This window comes from Lissotriton vulgaris, chromosome 11 (genome assembly GCF_964263255.1).
Source record: "Lissotriton vulgaris chromosome 11, aLisVul1.2, whole genome shotgun sequence".
In the NCBI taxonomy this organism is placed as follows: domain Eukaryota; kingdom Metazoa; phylum Chordata; class Amphibia; order Caudata; family Salamandridae; genus Lissotriton; species Lissotriton vulgaris.
In genome coordinates, this window is record NC_141699.1 from 1,069,720,969 (window position 1) to 1,069,739,760 (window position 18,792).

Here is an 18,792-nt window from a genome sequence, read left to right on the forward strand (position 1 = left end):
CCCTAATGCCTTGATTAAATTAGGACAGCATTTCTGTTGAGAACCCTGTGCTGTACATTTTTGAGAGCTCTCCACTGGCTTTATGGGTGAAAGTGCAGCATGTTCTATAGTTTACTGCAGTGCCCTGCACCAGGATGGGTGTGTACTCACTTGTATGTGAGGTTTAGATGGTCCCACTTGTATCCTAAGGGATTGATGGCGTATCGTTTCCTTCTAGATGATAGAAGTCCTGGTTTGTGATCTGATGTCGCCAAGACCTTCATACCGACAGCGGCTCCTCTCTTCTGTAACAGAAGAAGTGATCAAGTAATGGATTGAGAAGTTAATGGACACCGTTCTTCAAAGCATGGCTTGGTCACATCTTTCAAAAAATCGGTCTTATAATTTAGTAGACTTGCTGTTGAATGTTAAACAAACAATGGGTTCATGTAAGGGTCGGCCGTCGGTTAAACAGAGCTTGAACAGTCTGGTCATACAATGAGTTAGCGTTGGAAGCAGGTGGTCAGAGAGTTATGAATATTTGAAGCGCCCAGGAACCCGTTATGGAAGGAGATGAATTCAATAGAATAGTCTTGTGATGACCATTGAGAAAAGCATGGAAAACCAAGAGGAGAGGAATTATGCATCAAAGGTGAACATGGAGCAAGACTGTCATTGATGGAGGTGGAGACAGACTAGGCCCAGCCTGGACCAGAGATTCTGGTGAAAAGCAATAAATGATTGTTGGAAACGTTTGAAACAATCTTACCCTCTGGTATACCTATTTCTCAGGGCCACATTCTGCCCTAGCCTTATGTGCTGATTGGGGCCTAACAAAGAGGAAGTAACTATATGCAAATCAGAGAAGGGACAGTACATTCTGGGCTGATAGACCAAGCTGCCTCAGAACAGTAAACCAAGTGGCCTGAATGGGCCTCATTATTTAAATGCATCTTAAGTTCCACATCGAGCTTCGGGAGTTAAAAATGGGTTTGCCCATCCCACTTGGAGATCAGCCAGTAATAGGCATTGAGTGAGGCTGCCATAAAGAGAGCAGTAATAAGGATGTACAGTAGAATCTTTCAAAGATGGTAAGGGAGTGATGGTTTGGTAGATAGAGGCAACAATGCAGTAAATAAAGGTGAATCAGAGATGGCCGTAGACCGAGGCAGTGACTGAGTGGGAGAGTCGTAGGTGAGGTATAGTTGTAATCATGAGCGTCAGGTATGCAGGAGTCTAAATTGTAGAATATTTATGGAAACAGACAGTCATGTAAACATATAGGTATAAATACAAAGTACAAACACACCACTTTGCCATAGAAATTCAGGTCAGCATCAGATGGCACATGCTGAAAACGGATCACCATCCCTCTCCTTACCGTAAAAGAGCACGGTACAAGTCTCTGTCCCTGCACGAGCACGGATCACCCTTGCCTCTGCCAATAACTTGTACAACACAAGAGGTTGGATTTTATAAGAATCATTAGATTTACCACAGTTTTTATAATGGTAAGTAAATCAACACAATGTTTGGCAATGCTTTCTACCACGCGAAAGCCTGCAGAAAGCCAGAAGTGTTCCAACAATATGCATATAGATATGGGGTATGTCCCAGCTGAATGTGACTTGCAGCCCCAATATCACTCCCCCCTCAAAGTCCTTGCACTGACTTTTGTTGAGCCAAAACCAGAGCTGGTGACACGCGGTGCCGAAAATCCTATTGGTCCATCGAGGGCGGTTGTCCTACTGCTAGGGTACCCACAAGAGGTAATTACCCTTCCATGATCTGGGTCCACCGCTGCTGGCAGAATTGCCGTCCTGTCCAACTAAGGTCCCTCCACATGTAGATCTGTCGTCCAGGTGCCACCAACATCCACAATGCCGTCCCAGGCCAGGGCACAGCGAGGTCAGAACCTGTGTCCACCACTAAAATGGGGATCTATTCTCTACTACGGTAGACAAGATCTATTATTTCTGTAAGGGTTTCCATTGTCTTTCTCAGACTCCAATTGTTACTAATTCATGAAAGAGCAAAAGACTCATTTATTCCAACTGTGAGGTCTCGCAACCTTAGGAACCCACAGGCAACGAGTTATCCTTGAATGCGATCACTCCATCACCTCACTCATGGAAGACCTACACGGGAGGGTTTCAGGACGAAGAGGTCTAAGGACACCTCCAAAACAATCCCTGGTGCTAAAACCACACAGCTGGATGTCCTCATGCCACTGAATGAACTTTATGCCAATGAACAACATTAACCAACATCGATTGCAAAGGACACATTGGTCTCCATCGCGGACCCCAAGCTTGCAGAAAGAGTGTTTAAGAAAAAACTCTGGATTCTTAGGGCTAGAACCTTCCAGTCTATTTATGAATGTCTTGGTTGAACTGTCTTATAGGTTTAGTGAGCATTAATGTAGATCCCTCTGTTTTAAAAGGCAATACCTGCAACTGGACAATGATTTGTACGTTCTACCATCCAGTGATCCAGTCGCATGGGTGTGATGTGTAGCAGTGATGTTCAAGTAAGGGCTCGAAAGACACGGAAGTGACAAACCAAATTACTGCATCCTTCCTCATCACTTCCTGCACGCCTGCAAAATAGTGTTTCCATTGCAAAGCATGAGGTTGAAGGGACCACTGGTGAAAGCCTGCTTTAGTGTTTATATTTACACGAATGAATGTGTGCATTGGCCTCTAGGAGCACTAGTAATGGCAGTAAAGTTGCACTGCTTTCTCCAAGTGAGGTACTCCTCTTAACCTTCAATCCTATGGATATCAATTATGGAAAGTGTTAATTTAGGACTGAAGGTCAAATCTGGGAGTGATGTCTGGACATAATTCTAACATTGCTATACATATGCACATACATACTCATTCACACAGGCCAACAAACACATAAGCATTTTTGCACAGACATACATGCACTCATTCACTCAGACCAACAGGCACACGGGCATTTATGCACAGACATATATACACACTCATTCACACAGGCACTACCCGTAGATTTAAGTTTGGAGCAGTAAAATGGAGTAAAATTCAAATCTTCACATATTCAGAACTCGATGACTAAGTGTCTCTTTTAATTCTGATGGTGCCGGTATCGGAGGGCACTTGCCCTATCAGAATTACATTATGTGCCTTAAATCTGCTGCTGAAATCTATAAGTGAAATTTAAAAGTCGTCTCAGGAACTACAGAGGAAATCTGATCCGGAATTATCGGTTCCCCTGGTAATTCCTAATTCCTCTGGGGAACTCCAGGGTTTCATTTGTAATTCAGTTTACCTCGGACCCTGGAGTTACCGGTACCCGCAGTAACAAGCACTTCCAGGGGGTGAAGGAAACAGGACAGGTCTTCATCATGGGGCAGGAATCGTTTTGGCGAAAGTGCCCCGGCAGACTCGGTGGAAAGAAACAATTACTTCTGAAAAGCCATGTGGCCCGGAGGCCGTTTCATGGCAGACAGCCAGGCTTGTTTCGGAAATGAAAAAAGAAATGGCCCTGACCCACTGGGGGTTCTCTCCATGCCTGGTGGCAATCCTCGGGAAAGATGTCCACCAGAAGGCCTTGCCATGGCTGGTGGGTCCTGACCGGCCAGTGGGTTTCGATGGCGGAGCCTTCAGACTGTGCAGCCAGAAACGTTTACATTGGACATGGGAAGCACACGCTCGGTGAGGCAGGAGGCCCCGCTGAACTACAGTGGGACACTTGTTCTGACAAACTCCAAATGACCCTCTTAAACTCTAGAGACTGAATTATGTTTAGGTGGGAAACGAGTGGGTGTCAGCACCCTTTCCGTTTTTGACGTTTTCCTGGAAAGATCACCTCAGGAGGGTGCCAACAGACACAAAGGCTGCCATACATAGGGCAGTTATACACAGACATACATTCACTCATTCACACAGCCCAACAGGCATTCATGCACAGACCAACAGACACACAGGCTTTTATGCACAGACATACATACACCCAGGCCAACAGACAAAAAGGCATTTATGCACAAACATACATGCACCCAGGCCATCAGACAAACGGGCATTTATGCAAAGACGTACATACACTCATTCACTCAGGCCAACAGACAAACAGGCCTTTATGCACAAACATACATGACCACAGGCCAACAGACAGACAGGCATTTATGCACCTACATACATACGCTCAGCCCAACAGACACACAGGCCTTTATGCACAAACATACATGACCACAGGCCAACAGACAGACAGGCATTTATGCACATACATACATACGCTCAGCCCAACAGACACACAGGCCTTTATGCACAAACATACATGACCACAGGCCAACAGACAAACAGGCATTTATGCACAGACATACATACGCTCAGAACAACAGACGCAAAGGCATTTATGCACAAACATACATGCACACAGGCCAACAGGCACGCAGGCATTTATGCCCAAGGTACATGCACACAGGCCAACAGACAAACAGCCATTTATGCACAGACATACATACGCTCAGGCCAACATACACAAAGGCATTTATGCACAAACATACATGCACACAGGCCAACAGACAAACAGGCATTTATGCACAGACATAAATACACACTCATTCACACAGACCAACAGATACACTGGCATTTACGCAAAGACGTACATACACTCATTCACTCAGGCACACAGGCATTTATGCACAAACATACATGCACACAGGCCAACAGACAAACAGGCATTCATGCACAGACATACATACGCTCAGGCCAACAGGCACACAGGCATTTATGCACAAACATACATGCACAAAGGCCAACAGACAAACAGGCATTTATGCACAGACATACATACGCTCAGCCCAACAGACACACAGGCATTTATGCACAAACATACATGCACAGGCCAATAGACAAACAGGCATTTATGCACAGACATACATACACACTCATTCACACAGACCAACAGATACACTGGCATTTACGCAAAGACGTACATTCACTCATTCACTCAGGCCAACAGGCACACAGGCATTTATGCACAAACATACATGCACAAAGGCCAACAGGCACACATGCAATTATGCACAGACATACATACGCTCAGGCCAACAGACACAAAGGCATTCATGCACAAACATACATGCACACAGGCCAACAGACACACAGGAATGTATGCACAGCCATACACACACTCATACACACAGGCCAACTGACACAGGTGTTTATGCAAAGACATACTTACGCTCATTCACATAGGCCAACAGACACACAGGCATATATGCACAGACATACATACACTCATTCACACAGGCCAACAGACACACAGGCATATATGCACAGACATACATACACTCATTCACACAGGTCAACTACACATGTGTTTATGCACAGACATACATGCACTGATGCACACAGGTCAAAAGACACACAGGTGTTTATACCCAGACATATATGCACACAGGTATTTATGTACAGGCATACATGCACTCACGCTCACAGGCTAACAGACACATAGGTGTTTATGCTCAGGCATACATGCACACAAGGCAACAGATGCACAGGCATATATGCACACAGGCTAACAGACACATGGGTGTTTATGGACAGACATACATGCACACAGGCCAATAGACACAAAGGCCTTTATGGACAGAGGACAAAAACGACAGTTCTCCTGCATACAAATGAATGGAGAAAAACCAGACCATTTATACAAATCAACAGCCATTTGCACTTTGCACACAAGCCTACAAACATGAAAACAGCCATTCGCATATACGGATTGGCACACAGTCATGTACACAATCACAAATAAAACATAAAAGCATACTTGGATAGATAAGAGAAAGCAGAAAGAGAGAGACTGATGGCGTTTACACTTCTATGGGCATTCATGCACACAGACCAACACAACATTAGAAACTCTTGCACACAAACCAACAGACATTGGGTGTCAAATGCACAGACAACAAATATAAAGGCACTTAAACACAAAGACCAACAGTCAAAGGCATTCATGACCACGGAAAGACATATTTGAACCTAGGCACTCAGGACAACTGGCATATGACTATAAATGCACAAAGGCAACAGGCATACACGTATTCATGCTCGGCTTAGCAGTCATTCACAAGGGCAATATACATTCATGCAAAGACACTCAGAAGCACACATGCACAAAGACAGTGTTCATATGGTAGACTTGGATGGTGGTTTGAATAATGAACAAGCAAAAGGATATGTAGGCAGGCAGATGGACGAGTACGTGTGTGGGTGGGGCTAGGTTGATGAACTCTTCATGTTGACTTAATTTGTTGCCCCTCTACAGAGGGAGAAAGTAATGAATTGGTTCATATCCATACTTGGTGACCTGACTTATGCCAGGTAATAACAGGCTTTTTAGCACAGTCGGTAGTAAGGAGGAAAACAGCAGAGGCTACAGTTCCCTGGCGGCACTGATTTGTTAATAAAAGCTCAGGAGTAGTGGTAAAAGAATTAGCATCTGATGAGTGATCTTGCCACCATGATTATGCCTTCACTAACTTAACTGGTTTCATTTTATTTTCTACACAAAAATGAATTTTGCTTGTATGATTGTTGCAACTTCACTTATGTTCACTGCCTACAGGTAAAGAAATACAACCGTTCCAAAATGGTATTTTGCTAAATTGTAGGTGTACAAAACAAACATGCAACACAAATAATTTTACTTTGCTTGGGTCTTGAACCTTGTTTTAACCGCGGTTTACATTTCCCTGCAAACATGAAAGTTTCCATGTAGTAAATCGTAATGGGAGACATAGGAGTTAAGACACAATAAGCAAGTCTGAAACTGAAAACGTAGTTCAGTTATGCAACTATAAAAACTAATTTTCAAATTGGTTTCTTTGCTGACATATCTTTTTTGACAGCCACTGATGAAAACTGAAGGTGGCACATTAGCATGGTGAGACAACTACACAATATGCATGACACTTGCATAGCTCCCTTGTTCGTCCAAAGCCAATGTCTACAATTGTTCACAGTGTGCCCAAGTTTTTTTATGACTGCTTCAATTGACAATCGGTACCCAGGCGGACACAAACCCTCTCCCTAATGATAACATGTTTTGGAGAGCTATGGAGGGGATATTCTCCAGTATTGAATCTTTCATAGATTCACATGCTTGTATCTTTCCCGTCGTCATGGTGGGAGTCTCACGGTAACAGAATGACCAAAGCAGTATCACTCAGCCAATCCGTAGCCAGCCCTGACATCACATTCCCCAGCAGAACTCTCCTACCTCAGATTTCCAACCGACTTCGTGTGAGAAAGGAGTCTCCCTGAGCTCTGCTCAGTTTGTTCCTGTGTGAACTTTTGACCTTTTTAACTGCTAAATTTCTTCTGGATTAAGGTATTGTGCTCCATATTATACCTTATAATGGCTAAAGCTCTAAGAAGATGCTTTTCAGGCCTTGCAGATCCTGTGGGAAAGCCAGGCTCTTTTCAGAAGGTCCTCACAAGGACTGCTTATACTGCCTTCACCCCAAACATATAGCAAAAGACTGCAAGCACTGCAGGACCTTTTCTGCTAAGACATTAAGGGATCGTGAGGCACGTCTTCTGTTGTGGCTTCAGAAGAAGAAGGCCACCTCAGATTCTGAATCAGAGGAGGAATCCACTAGCCAGGCTTCCAAGAAGAGGAAATCTTCCACTTCAGAAGATTCTGTGGATCCTAAAAAGCTAAAATCCAAGGGAAAAGAGGCTTCTTCTCTTCCTCAAACTCCTCAGAAAAAGTCCTCTGGTCATAGGGCGGTGTCTTCCGCCCCCTCATCCAGTGCTGTGGTGCTCCAGTCTGTTGTTCCTGTCAAAACGTCGACGACGACCATCTCGACGACGACGGCAGCGTCGACAGGTACCAAGTCTGTTGCGTCAACGACGTCAACTCCGTCGACAGGAAAAGCCACATCTCTGTGGACGAGACGAGCAACGACGTCGACCTCGTCGAGGTAACGTCGTCGGCCATCCCGTCGATGACATCGTTGACGGTTTATAAAAATTCCGACGACGAGCTTGTCCACGATAGCCTCGTCGACGGAATCTCCGTCGCCGAAGGCTTTTAAATCGCCGAAGTCAAGGACCATGATCTCTATCAGATCTTTTCACTCGACGACGGGCCCAATAAGGAAATCTTCCGAGTTTACATCATGGACGAAGATATCCCCACTTCCTCCATTAAACTTATTGGAAATGCAGGAATCGGACGATGAAGAATCTTCGGGAGTGGCGTATAGCCCCTCCCAACTACAAATCAAGAGTCAGGACACGGACGAGGAGGAAGTTTACTCCTTTAAAGATGCTACTCAGACTAAGTCCACAAGATATGAATCCTTTCAGGAACCTTGTGACTACGAGGAGGAAGAGGAAGAACAGCAACCTGAAAGAAGGGAAGAATCTATATCAATGCCTGCATCGCTAGTGACGAACTTACGTCTTATGATTAATGATTACTACCATCGCTTCCCTGAGGCTAATACCCCTAATCCGCTGGCTCCAGTAGTTCAGCCTCAAGCACCAGTAAAACAGTCTTTACCTGCAGCACAAAGAGTACGTTCTCCGCCGATAGTCACAATAAGAGATGACTTGGCCGACAGTGATGGAGATGATCAACCGGAAGAGGGTGAGCTTATTCAGGACGCTCCGGCTAGAGTAGAATGGGATGAGTACATTTTAACAACAACCCCTTCTCCATCTCCTTCACCAGCGAACTCACTTCCTCAAGACATTGGAGGGTTTCACAATATAATCGAAAAGGCTGCTAAAAGATTTGAACTTCAAATGCCGGTTCAAGAAACAGAATGTTTCTTATATGATTTTAAAATCAAGAAGGTCAATCAGATCGATCCCAATCATACAGCATGTATGGGATGAGGGTCTCAAAATGTTGAAGACGCCAGCTTCAGTGGCAGCGTCAGTTCCAAGGATTGAAAAGAAATACTGAGCGCCAGAAACTTCGCCCGCATGTTTGATTGGACATCCACGGCCGGAATCGGTAGTGATGCAGGTCGCGCAGAGAAACTCTAAAAATCCGGTATCCACATCTATGGTTCCGCCGGATAAGGAAGGAAGAAGAATGGATGGAGCGGGAAAAAGGTTTGCAGTAATGGCAGCCTCTACCATCAAGGCAGCAAACGCTATGGCTCTCCTTAGCCATTACAACAGGCAGATGTGGTCCGATATAGCGCCGCTATTGGCCCATCTACCAGATGATAAAAAAGAAGAAGCAGCGGCTATTCTTCAGGATGGATCAAGAGTTGCCTCGGAATCCATTTACACCGCCATGGATATATCTTCGATAGCTTTTCGCCAGATGGCGGGAGCTGTGTCACTTAGACGGCAAGGTTGACTGAAAGCTACCTCTTTTTGGCCCGAGGTTCAGGTCAAAATAGACGATATACCCTTTGAAGGGGAAAATCTTTTCGGGAAACACATAGACGACGCACTCCAAGGCATTAAGGCAGACACGGACATGGCGCGGGCGCTGGGGTCCATTCAGCAGGGAAGATTTCAATCCTTTCGGAGAAGAGGAGCTAGAGGTCAATTTGGTCAAAGGTCATCGTATCAGTCGAACAGATACCAGCCTTACAACCAGCAAAATTACCGGCAATATTAGTTTAACCAGCAATATCGCTTCTCAAATTCCTCTTTTCAACAACAGTCTAGAGGTAAAACCACGGCTCGCGGCAAAGGACAGCAATCTAATAGACGGCAATGACTTACCCAAGGCGCCCTCCAACTGGTTTATACCCGACAACGACCATTATCTGTCTCTCTTCTCGAAGCATTGGATGTCAATAACATCAGACAAATGGGTATTGGATGTAATACACAAGGAACATACCCTAGAGTTTGTTCAAATTCCACCTCATCACCCCCCAGTGTTCAGGCGTCAACAACACCTCTCAGCTCTAAGAGCGGAAGTTCTATCGCTGCTTCAGAAGGGAGCTATAGAGGAAGTCCCTTTTCAACAGAGAGGAAAAGGATTTTATTCGCACTTTTTTCTGATAAAGAAAAAACAGACTTCAAAATGGAGACGTATTGGACCTAAGGGATTTGAATCAGTGCATCAAGAACATCCCCTTCCATTTTGCTTTCACTGCAGGAGATCCTCTTGCTCATATGACAGAAAGATTACATGGCATCTCTGGATCTTATGGATGCATATTTCCAAGTCCCAATTCATCGGAAACACAGAAAGTATCTGCATTTTGTAGTGGAGGGTCGCCACTTTCAGTTCAAGGTGTAGCCCTTCGGCCTAAAATCGGCACCACGGGTCTTTACAAAATGCATGGCCCCAGTCGCAGCTCATCTACGATTGCAGGGGCATCAAATGTTCCCCTACCTGGGCGACTGGCTTGTAAAGGATCCATCTTACAGGAAAACTCAGTTCTCATTAAACAGCTGCATGGATCTCTTTCAACGCCTGGGTCTGTGGATCAACCTGGAGAAATCTTCAATAGTGCCCTCTCAAGCGCTCCAATTTCTAGGGGCTTTAATTTGCACAAAGGAAGCGAAAGCATATCCGTCGGAGGAGCGGATTTGGAAAATATTGAATCTGGCCTCATCCCTGCAGTCAAAAAAGTACTCTTCAGTAAGAATGTACAAATCCTTGTTGGGAATGATGTCTTCCTGTATCCCACTGATTCCAAACTGCTGTCTACAGATGAGGCCTTTACAGGAGCTACTAGACGATCAGTGGATTCAGTCTCAAGGGTCATTCGAGGATCGGATCACCATTTATCCTCCAATGAAGTAAGCTCTGTCAAGGTGGAAACTAAGAGAGAACCTAGTACAAGGTTTAACTTTCGAACCCCAACGTCACTGTTACGTAATGACGTCAGATGCTTTGTTGCAAGGTTGGGGGACGCATCTTCAAGAACTAGAAATCCAAGGTCACTGGTCTGAGCAGGAGACATGTTTAAACATCAACATGCTGGAACTGAAAGCGGTGTTCCTGGGCCTAAAGGCTTTCCTTCCCAGGATAAGCGGTTCTACGGTACTGATAAAAACCGACAGTACAACGACAATGTTCTACCTTCTAAAACAGGGAGGGACAAGATCAAAACCACTTTCTTCCCAAGCTCAAAAGATCTGGAGATGGCTCATACGTCACAACATATCTATTCAGGTGCAACACATTCAGGGAATACACAACACAAAGGCAGATGTTCTGAGCAGAACAGCCAGTGAGTCCCACGAGTGGGAAATAGATCATGCACAACTACTAAGAGTCTTCCAGCTGTGGGGTACGCCAACATTAGATTTGTTCGCTACCCAGGACAACTCAAAGTGCGACCAGTTCGCCAGCAGATATCCACAAATGGGATCCTTAGGAAATGCTCTTCATCTGAAATGGACGGGAATGTTCGCCTATGCGTTTCCTTCATTTCCCCTGATTGCGAGAGTGCTTAGCAAAATGAGGTCGGAGCCATGCCATGTGATTTTATTAGCTCCAGCTTGGCCGAGGCAAGCATGGTTTTCAGAGCTTCTCCAACTTTCTGTGTGCAACAGGATACAGTTTCCGATAACTCAGGACCTGATCTCCATGAACAAAGGACAAATTCTCCACCCAAATTTGATATCGCTACATTTATCAGCATGGAACCTCACGAGTATGAATTCAAATCTTTAAACATTCCTCAGGATTGTAGGAACATTTTGTCTCAATCTAGAGCAGTCTCTACAAATAAGACATATGTGGCAAAATGGAAAAAGTTCTGTCAATGGTGCGCATCTCAGGAGCTACATCCGTTCACAGTTTCTCCAGAGCAAATCTTGCCATATCTTCTTTACTTGTCGAAAGCCGGTCTTTCACAAGCGTCATTGAAGGTGCACTTAGCGGCAATTTCGAGATATAGGAGAGTACCAAATCAAGCTTCTCTCTGGTCGCATAGAGTAATCAAGGAATTCATCAAAGGTCTCTTCAGGGCGTTCCCTCCGATCCGACGCCCTCCGATCCCCTGGTACCTTAATACAGTACTATCGCAACTTATGAAGCCCCCTTTCGAGCCAATACATAGGGCCGACTTGCAATTCATATCTTGGAAGACAGCATTGCTCTTGGCCCCAAGGAGGGCAAGCGAAAAACAGGACTTCTCAATAGCAGAACCCTTTCTTCAGTTTCGTCAGGACAAAGTGATATTAAGGACAAACCCTAAATTCATTCCGAAAGTCCCCACAATATTTCATCTCAATGAACCGGTAATATTACCTACCTTCTTTGGAAATCCTTCAACAGATGCAGAGAGGGCCCTACACTCACTAGACATTAAAAGATGTTTGAAATTCTATATCAACAGGATAAGACCTTTCAGGAAGTCTAATCAACTGTTTATACATTTTGAGGGACAGAGAAAAGGACTGCCTTTATCAAGATCAAGTATTTCAAGATGGATTTCTTCGGCTATTATCAAATGCCATGAAAGCCGGGAATCCACTGCGCTACAAGGTACAAGCGCATTCCACTAGAAAAATGGCAACTTCAACGGCCTTATTTGCAGGAGTGTCGCTGCAAGACATCTGCAGAGCAGCCACCTGGAAGAGTGTACACTCTTTTACTAGGCATTAAGGTCTAGATACTGCGTGGAAGGAGGATATGGTAGTGGGGCAACCTGTTCTACGGCGTCTATTTCAATAAGGTACCCTTTTTATATATTCAGTTATTTTCTGAGTATACAAATGTGTATCTATTCGTATGTCTAAGGAAAATTATTTCAAGAATTTACAGACTGATGAACAATGTTTGTCTTATGCTCTAACTTTAAGTGCTGCTGTATGTCATTATCCAGTACTGGTGGATGGTGTCAAATGGTTATGACATCACGATGCTTAGGAACAGAACCAGAATACTAAGGTTCTATCCTGGAAACGCTATGATTGTTGGGTCCTACTTGGTAATCTGATTCAAGCATGTGAATCTATGAAAGATTCAATACTGGAGAAGAAACTAGTTACTTACCTGTACACTATAGTTCTCCAGAATTATCTTTCATAGATTCACATGCGCCCGCCCACCTCCCCGTTTCTCAGGTAGAACCTTTTACCTCTGAGTATATCCATGACTCTCACTTGGGGTCGGAAATCTGAGGTAGGAGAGTTCTGCTGGGGAGTGTGATGTCAGGGCTGGCTACTGATTGGCTGAGTTTTGGACCAAACAATGAGGAGGTCTGGTTACCAAATATTTCATTCTCTATGGGGTTTTCTATGCAGTTTTTTCATCTCTATGATACTGCTTTGGTCATTCTGTTACCGTGAGACTCCCACCATGACGACGGGGAAGATACAAGCATGTGAATCTATGAAAGATAATACTGGAGAACTATAGTGTACAGGTAAGTAACTAGTTTCTTATTGCTTAAGCTGTCAGTAAAAGCTTATTTACCATTAAAGACTATCCTTTTAATAGAACCATATTTTTTTATATAACCTGTCTTATTACCATTTTTTCCTGCTAACTCGTTTTAGATTAAATGTAGTACATCATCTAGTTGCAGTTCCATGTGGAAGTTCATATGGCACCACCTTTATCACTTGTAGCTGTGACAACTATTCAGCCCAGGACACTTTGAACTTTACTATGTTTTACACTTCCTTTAAAAGACTAAGGGGCACATGCATCAAGCTGTGCAATTGCGATTCCTTAATAGCGCATATTAAGGAATCACTATTAAGGAATCGCAATTGCCTATGCATGTAGGTTTCGCTAAAATATTAGCGGTTCCTACACATTCCTTAATTGCGAATCACAAATTGCGATTCACAATTAAAAAATGGCTTCCCATTCATTCCTATGGGCCTCTGAATGGGATTGCATTCGCAATTTGCGAGTACCAAATAGGTACCCGCAAATTGCGCATGCAATTTGCAAGGGTGATAGGGGGCCAACAGGCCACCTTGATGCACCCCAATACAGGTAAGTGTGTACATGTTGTGCACATACATGCCCAAAGGGCATGTATGTGCGCCACATGGCACTTAGAAAAATGCAAAAAAGTACATTTTTCCAAGGATTTGCAAATTACCACCAACTTGAAGTTGGTGGTAATTTGCGAATCCTGAAAGCAGGGTCGCAATTTTGTCATGGTTGCTTCATTGCATTTAGGGAATCTCAAAATGCGATTCACTAAATGCATTCGCAAAATAGGTAATCTCATACATTGCGATTCCCTATTTTGTGATTTGCTTTGGGCTTGATGCTTCCCAAATAGCTCAATACCAGTCGCAGATGGGCCGATTCTGCGAATCAGTCCATTTGCGACCGGTATTTTGCTTCATGCATGTGCCCCTAAGAACGCTTTTATGTCCCATTGCTCGTTGATAAACAATTTGCACAAGTCCGACCCGCTCTGTTTTATTTAATGTTATTACTGGCTGTACTGACTTGTTCTAACCTAGCTCATGTTTTATCTGGTGCAGTCCACTTGAGGAAAACTTTATTTGCTGTATGTTGTGTATTCTCACCGGCTGTTCCATTGCTGTTTTTAATCTTGTATTGTATTCTTGCTTTTTCGTTATTGATTTCTTTTTTTATTGATCCTGTATGTGTGTTCTTTTATGGTCCCATGTGAAACCAAAAAAAAATCGAAGGCTGACTGATAACTTGTTTTTTTTTATAGTGCCTCATGGCACATTTTGCCTCGACCTCACACGGATGAAAACCTGTTGACCTTGGCTGATCTGAGCTCTAGGACTGCTGGTGAGTAGCGAGAGCGTGATTCTCGGAGCCATTTTGCCAGCCACAAAGAGTTTCGGTGGCCAGTGGGTGTGCTTTCTGTTTACACTGAAATTGCAGTTTGATATACATGCATAATAGGAACGTTTATTATTACTGAGAACTGCAGCTCAACTGAAGCGCCCAGAGATTTCTAGCACCTAATTATTATGTTGTTAAGGTTACCAGATGGCTCCATGTCACCAAGGACAGAGTGAATTAGTCCTGGAATTTTGTTTAACAACTTAATATATAAATATAATAGGATTTGTAGACCTGGTTCACTTCAGTAGCTGCAATTTATCTCCTATCTGAAATCGACAATATTTATAAGACAAGCATTACGTCCTTGGTAACACAGAGCCCTATAGTAAACTTAACGGAGAATTCATTTTACAGTGAACTGTGGCATAGACCAGTGTTGTTTGTTAAGTCAAAGGATGGCAGTCTCACAGGGGCGTAGTCTGGAGTGGGGGGGGGCATAGAGGGGTTACACCCCCTTAAATTGTATTCTGTAGTAAATAGTTGGGTACAAGTGCTTTCAGTTGAGTAATGTGAAGTGTCATAATACATCTGGGATTTTTACATGGCCACACTGACAAAAACACACTTTCTCTCTCGTCTGTTGGGAAGGCCTTAAAAATGTAGATTAGTTTGACAAAGATTGCGTTTTAAGTACCCTAAATATCCCCCTCCTCCCGCTTTGCACTACCGCTTAAGCCCCCTCATGTTCTGCTTCTCATATAATACTTTTTTAACAAGATGTCCCAGTGTGATTGTTGGCAAATCTGAAGCTCATATCCCCACCCCCAATCATCCTGACCAAGCCCCGCCCCTGCACACCAACATAAAAAGGAGTTTTCTTGCTCTGTTGTGATTGGATTGCATAGGGTTTATCTAACTATCTGGACAGACGTCTTGTGAAGTATCAGGTTGGTTAGCAAGCGGTTCCTATATTCGACATGCAAGTTTTATTGACCACACTTCATTAATACACGAAGCAATGTCTTTTTTTCTACAAAAGTAGAGACGGTGCAGATACCTCTTGTGGCTGAATAATGCCAACTGAAAACCTAGGCTCAAATCCCAGCATCCACGTTTACCCAAATTGTATGATCCTGGGCAGACCACCCTGCAGCGTAGTGCCTCGTGTTTCTTCACTGGCAAATTTGGGAACAACAAGAGGTGATTCTCTTCATGTTATGCGCCGTAAAAACGTTATTCATATGTGTTTTAAAGATATTATGATGTTTCTCAGTATCTAACGAGGCCAGATTGTAGGCTGGATTTGGCCAGGGACCATGGTGTGCATGTGATTTTTCTAAATTGCCCAACTGTACTTGCACTGTTGTTGTATTTCCAGCACTATGGAAACGTGTCTCTGACCCTCTCACATCTCTCTGCTTCATCACATGCCATAATACTGCCCACAGACACCCAATGAAACGCAGATTCTACCAATCAAGCACAAAAAGATGTAGCTGTTTACTCAATTCCCTAGAAAGCGCTCCGAAGCCTCGTTCGTCATATAGAGCACTATTGGAAATAAAATGCTAACATGGAATGATAATACTGCACTCACCTCTGCACCCCCATGCAGCGCCCAGCACCAGCACACGGCGAGGAGCAGGAGTCCCCCCATCAGCAACCGGGTGGCGAGCCCCCGCGTCCGCCCGCCCCCCTCCATCCTCTGTGGACACCGGGTCTGGCCCGTAGGAGGCAGTCCTGCTTACACCCAGCCCCAGCGCCTCGCTGGAGTTGTGCACGTTGCCGATTACCGAGCAGTGTGCACTATGGGGAGCGCTTCGACCTGTACTCCCCGGCAGTAACTGGATGTGTGCACAAGAGCTGTGCCACTGGCCTGTGGAGAGCGGAGGCGCCCCTGGCCTGTGCACACCCGGGTGCCTCGCTGCGGAGCTCCGCTAGACATATACTAAAGTCACCAGGCGGTCCCGCAGGAACAGGAGCAGGAACAGAGGCACAGACAATAATAAGAGGCCTGCCCTGTGGCCCGGCAGCAGGTGCAGGGACCGTGTTCTATGCACAAGACCAGGAAGAGAGCGGTGTGCCCTGGCAGCGGTAACACCAGTCTGTAACCAAGGTGGAGGACACTGGCTGTGCAGCGCCTCGGCAGGACTAGCTTTGCTGTTAGTGGCGGTGCAGCGCCTCTTCAGGACTTGCTTTGCTGTGGGTGGCTGTGCAGCGCCTCTTCAGGACTTGCTTTGCTGTGGGTGGCTGTGCAGTGCCTCTTCAGGACTTGCTTTGCTGTAGGATGGCTCTGCAGCGCCTCGGCAGGACTAGCTCTGCTGTAAGATGGCTGTGCAGCGCCTCGGCAGGACTAGCTTTGCTGTTAGTGGCGGTGCAGCGCCTCTTCAGGACTTGCTTTGCTGTGGGTGGCTGTGCAGCGCCTCTTCAGGACTTGCTTTGCTGTAGGATGGCTCTGCAGCGCCTCGGCAGGACTAGCTCTGCTGTAAGATGGCTGTGCAGTGCCTCGGCAGGACTGGTTTTGCTGTAGGATGGCTGTCCAGCGCCTCGGCAGGACTAGCTCTGCTGTAGGATGGCTGTGCAGCCAGCGCCTCTTTAGGACTTGCTTTGCTGTGGGATGGCTGTGCAGCGCCTCAGCAGGACTGGTTTTGCTGCGCAGCGCCTCTGCAGGGCTGGTTTTCCAGTAGGATGGCTGTGCAGGACCTCTGCAGGACTTGCTTTGCTGTGTGGTCGCTGTGTAGCACCTCAACAGCACTAGCTTTGCTGTGGGTGGCTGTGCAGCACCTCAGCAGGACTGGTTTTGCTGTGCAGCGCCTCTGCAGGACTTGCTTTGCTGTGGGATGGCTGTGCAGCGCCTTCGGCAGGACTAGGTTAGTTGTGTAGCGCCTCAGCGGGACTGGTTTAGCTGTGCAGCACCTAGGCAGGACTAGGTTCTATAGCGCCTCAGCAGGACTAGCTCTGCTGTAGGATGGCTGTGCAGCACCTCTTCAGGACTGGTTTTGCTGGAGGATGGCTGTGCAGTGCCTCGGCAGGACTAGGTTAGTGTGCAGCGCCTCAGCTGGACTGGTTTAGCTGTGCAGCGCCTCGGCAGGACTAGGTTAGTTCTATAGCGCCTCAGCAGGACTGGGTTTGCTGTGCAGCGCCTCGGCAGGACTGGTTTTGCTGTAGGATGGCTGTGCAGCGCCTCTTCAGGACTAGCTCTGCTGTAGGATGGCTGTGCAGCGCCTCTCCAGGACTAGCTCTGCTGTAGGATGGCTGTGCAGCGCCTCGGCTGGAGTAGCTCTGCTGTGGGATGGCTGTGCAGCGCCTTGCCAGGACTAGCTCTGCTGTAGGATGGCTGTGCAGCGCCTCGGCTGGAGTAGCTCTGCTGTGGGATGGCTGTGCAGCGCCTTGCCAGGACTAGCTCTGCTGTAGGATGGCTGTGCAGCGCCTCGGCAGGACTGGTTTTCTGTAGGGTGTCTGTACAGCGCCTCGGCTGGACTAGCTCCGCTGTAGGGTGTCTGTGCAGCGCCTCGCCAGGACTGGTTTGCTGTCTGTGCAGCGCCTCGCCAGGACTGGTTTGCTGTAGGGTGTCTGTGTAGCGCCTCGGCTGGACTGGTTTTGCTGTAGGGTGTCTGTGCAGCGCCTCAGCTGGACTAGCTCTGCTGTAGGGTGTCTGTGCTGCGCCTCGACTGGACTGGTTTGCTGTAGGGTGTCTCTGCAGCGCCTCGGCAGGACTGGTTTGCTGTCTGTGCAGCGCCTCGCCAGGACTCGCTTCCAAGTGTGTCTAGTTAGTGAGCGCCTCGGCTCCCAACCCTGCACTCCCTGTGAGATTGATTCCATGTGTGAGCGCAACCGAGGCCGGAAGAAAGCGAAGCCTCGTGCACAAGGCTGGGCTTGTCATCTTCCCTGAAGCTCATTCATTCTCCCTGACTTCACGCCGCCCCGAGATCACGACCTTGCAAACAAAGCGGCAGCCATGGAAAGTTCAACAGCAGCCCCCCTCCCACCTCATCTGTGAGCTGTGTCCCCCCCTCCCCTGCCGGGAGTGTCCTGTCACACTGAGCCCAGGGACAGCCTCCAAAGCATCACACCTTACAACACATTTGGGATTTTCCTACATTGTGATTG

General features: G+C 46.1%; 1 protein-coding gene across 1 annotated transcript in view; it reads right to left on the reverse strand.

The window, feature by feature from the left end:
- Positions 1-18,484, reverse strand: part of LOC147684103 (matrix metalloproteinase-23-like) — a 90,749-nt gene extending 72,265 nt beyond the window's left edge. The window contains exons 1-2 of the mRNA XM_086944459.1: positions 16,280-18,484; positions 151-284 (exon numbers count right to left, since the gene is read on the reverse strand). Coding sequence (XP_086800585.1) covers positions 151-284; positions 16,280-16,384 — 239 coding nt within the window. The 5' untranslated portion in view covers positions 16,385-18,484. The remainder of the gene's footprint in view (positions 1-150; positions 285-16,279) is intronic.
- Positions 18,485-18,792: the final 308 nt, after the last annotated feature.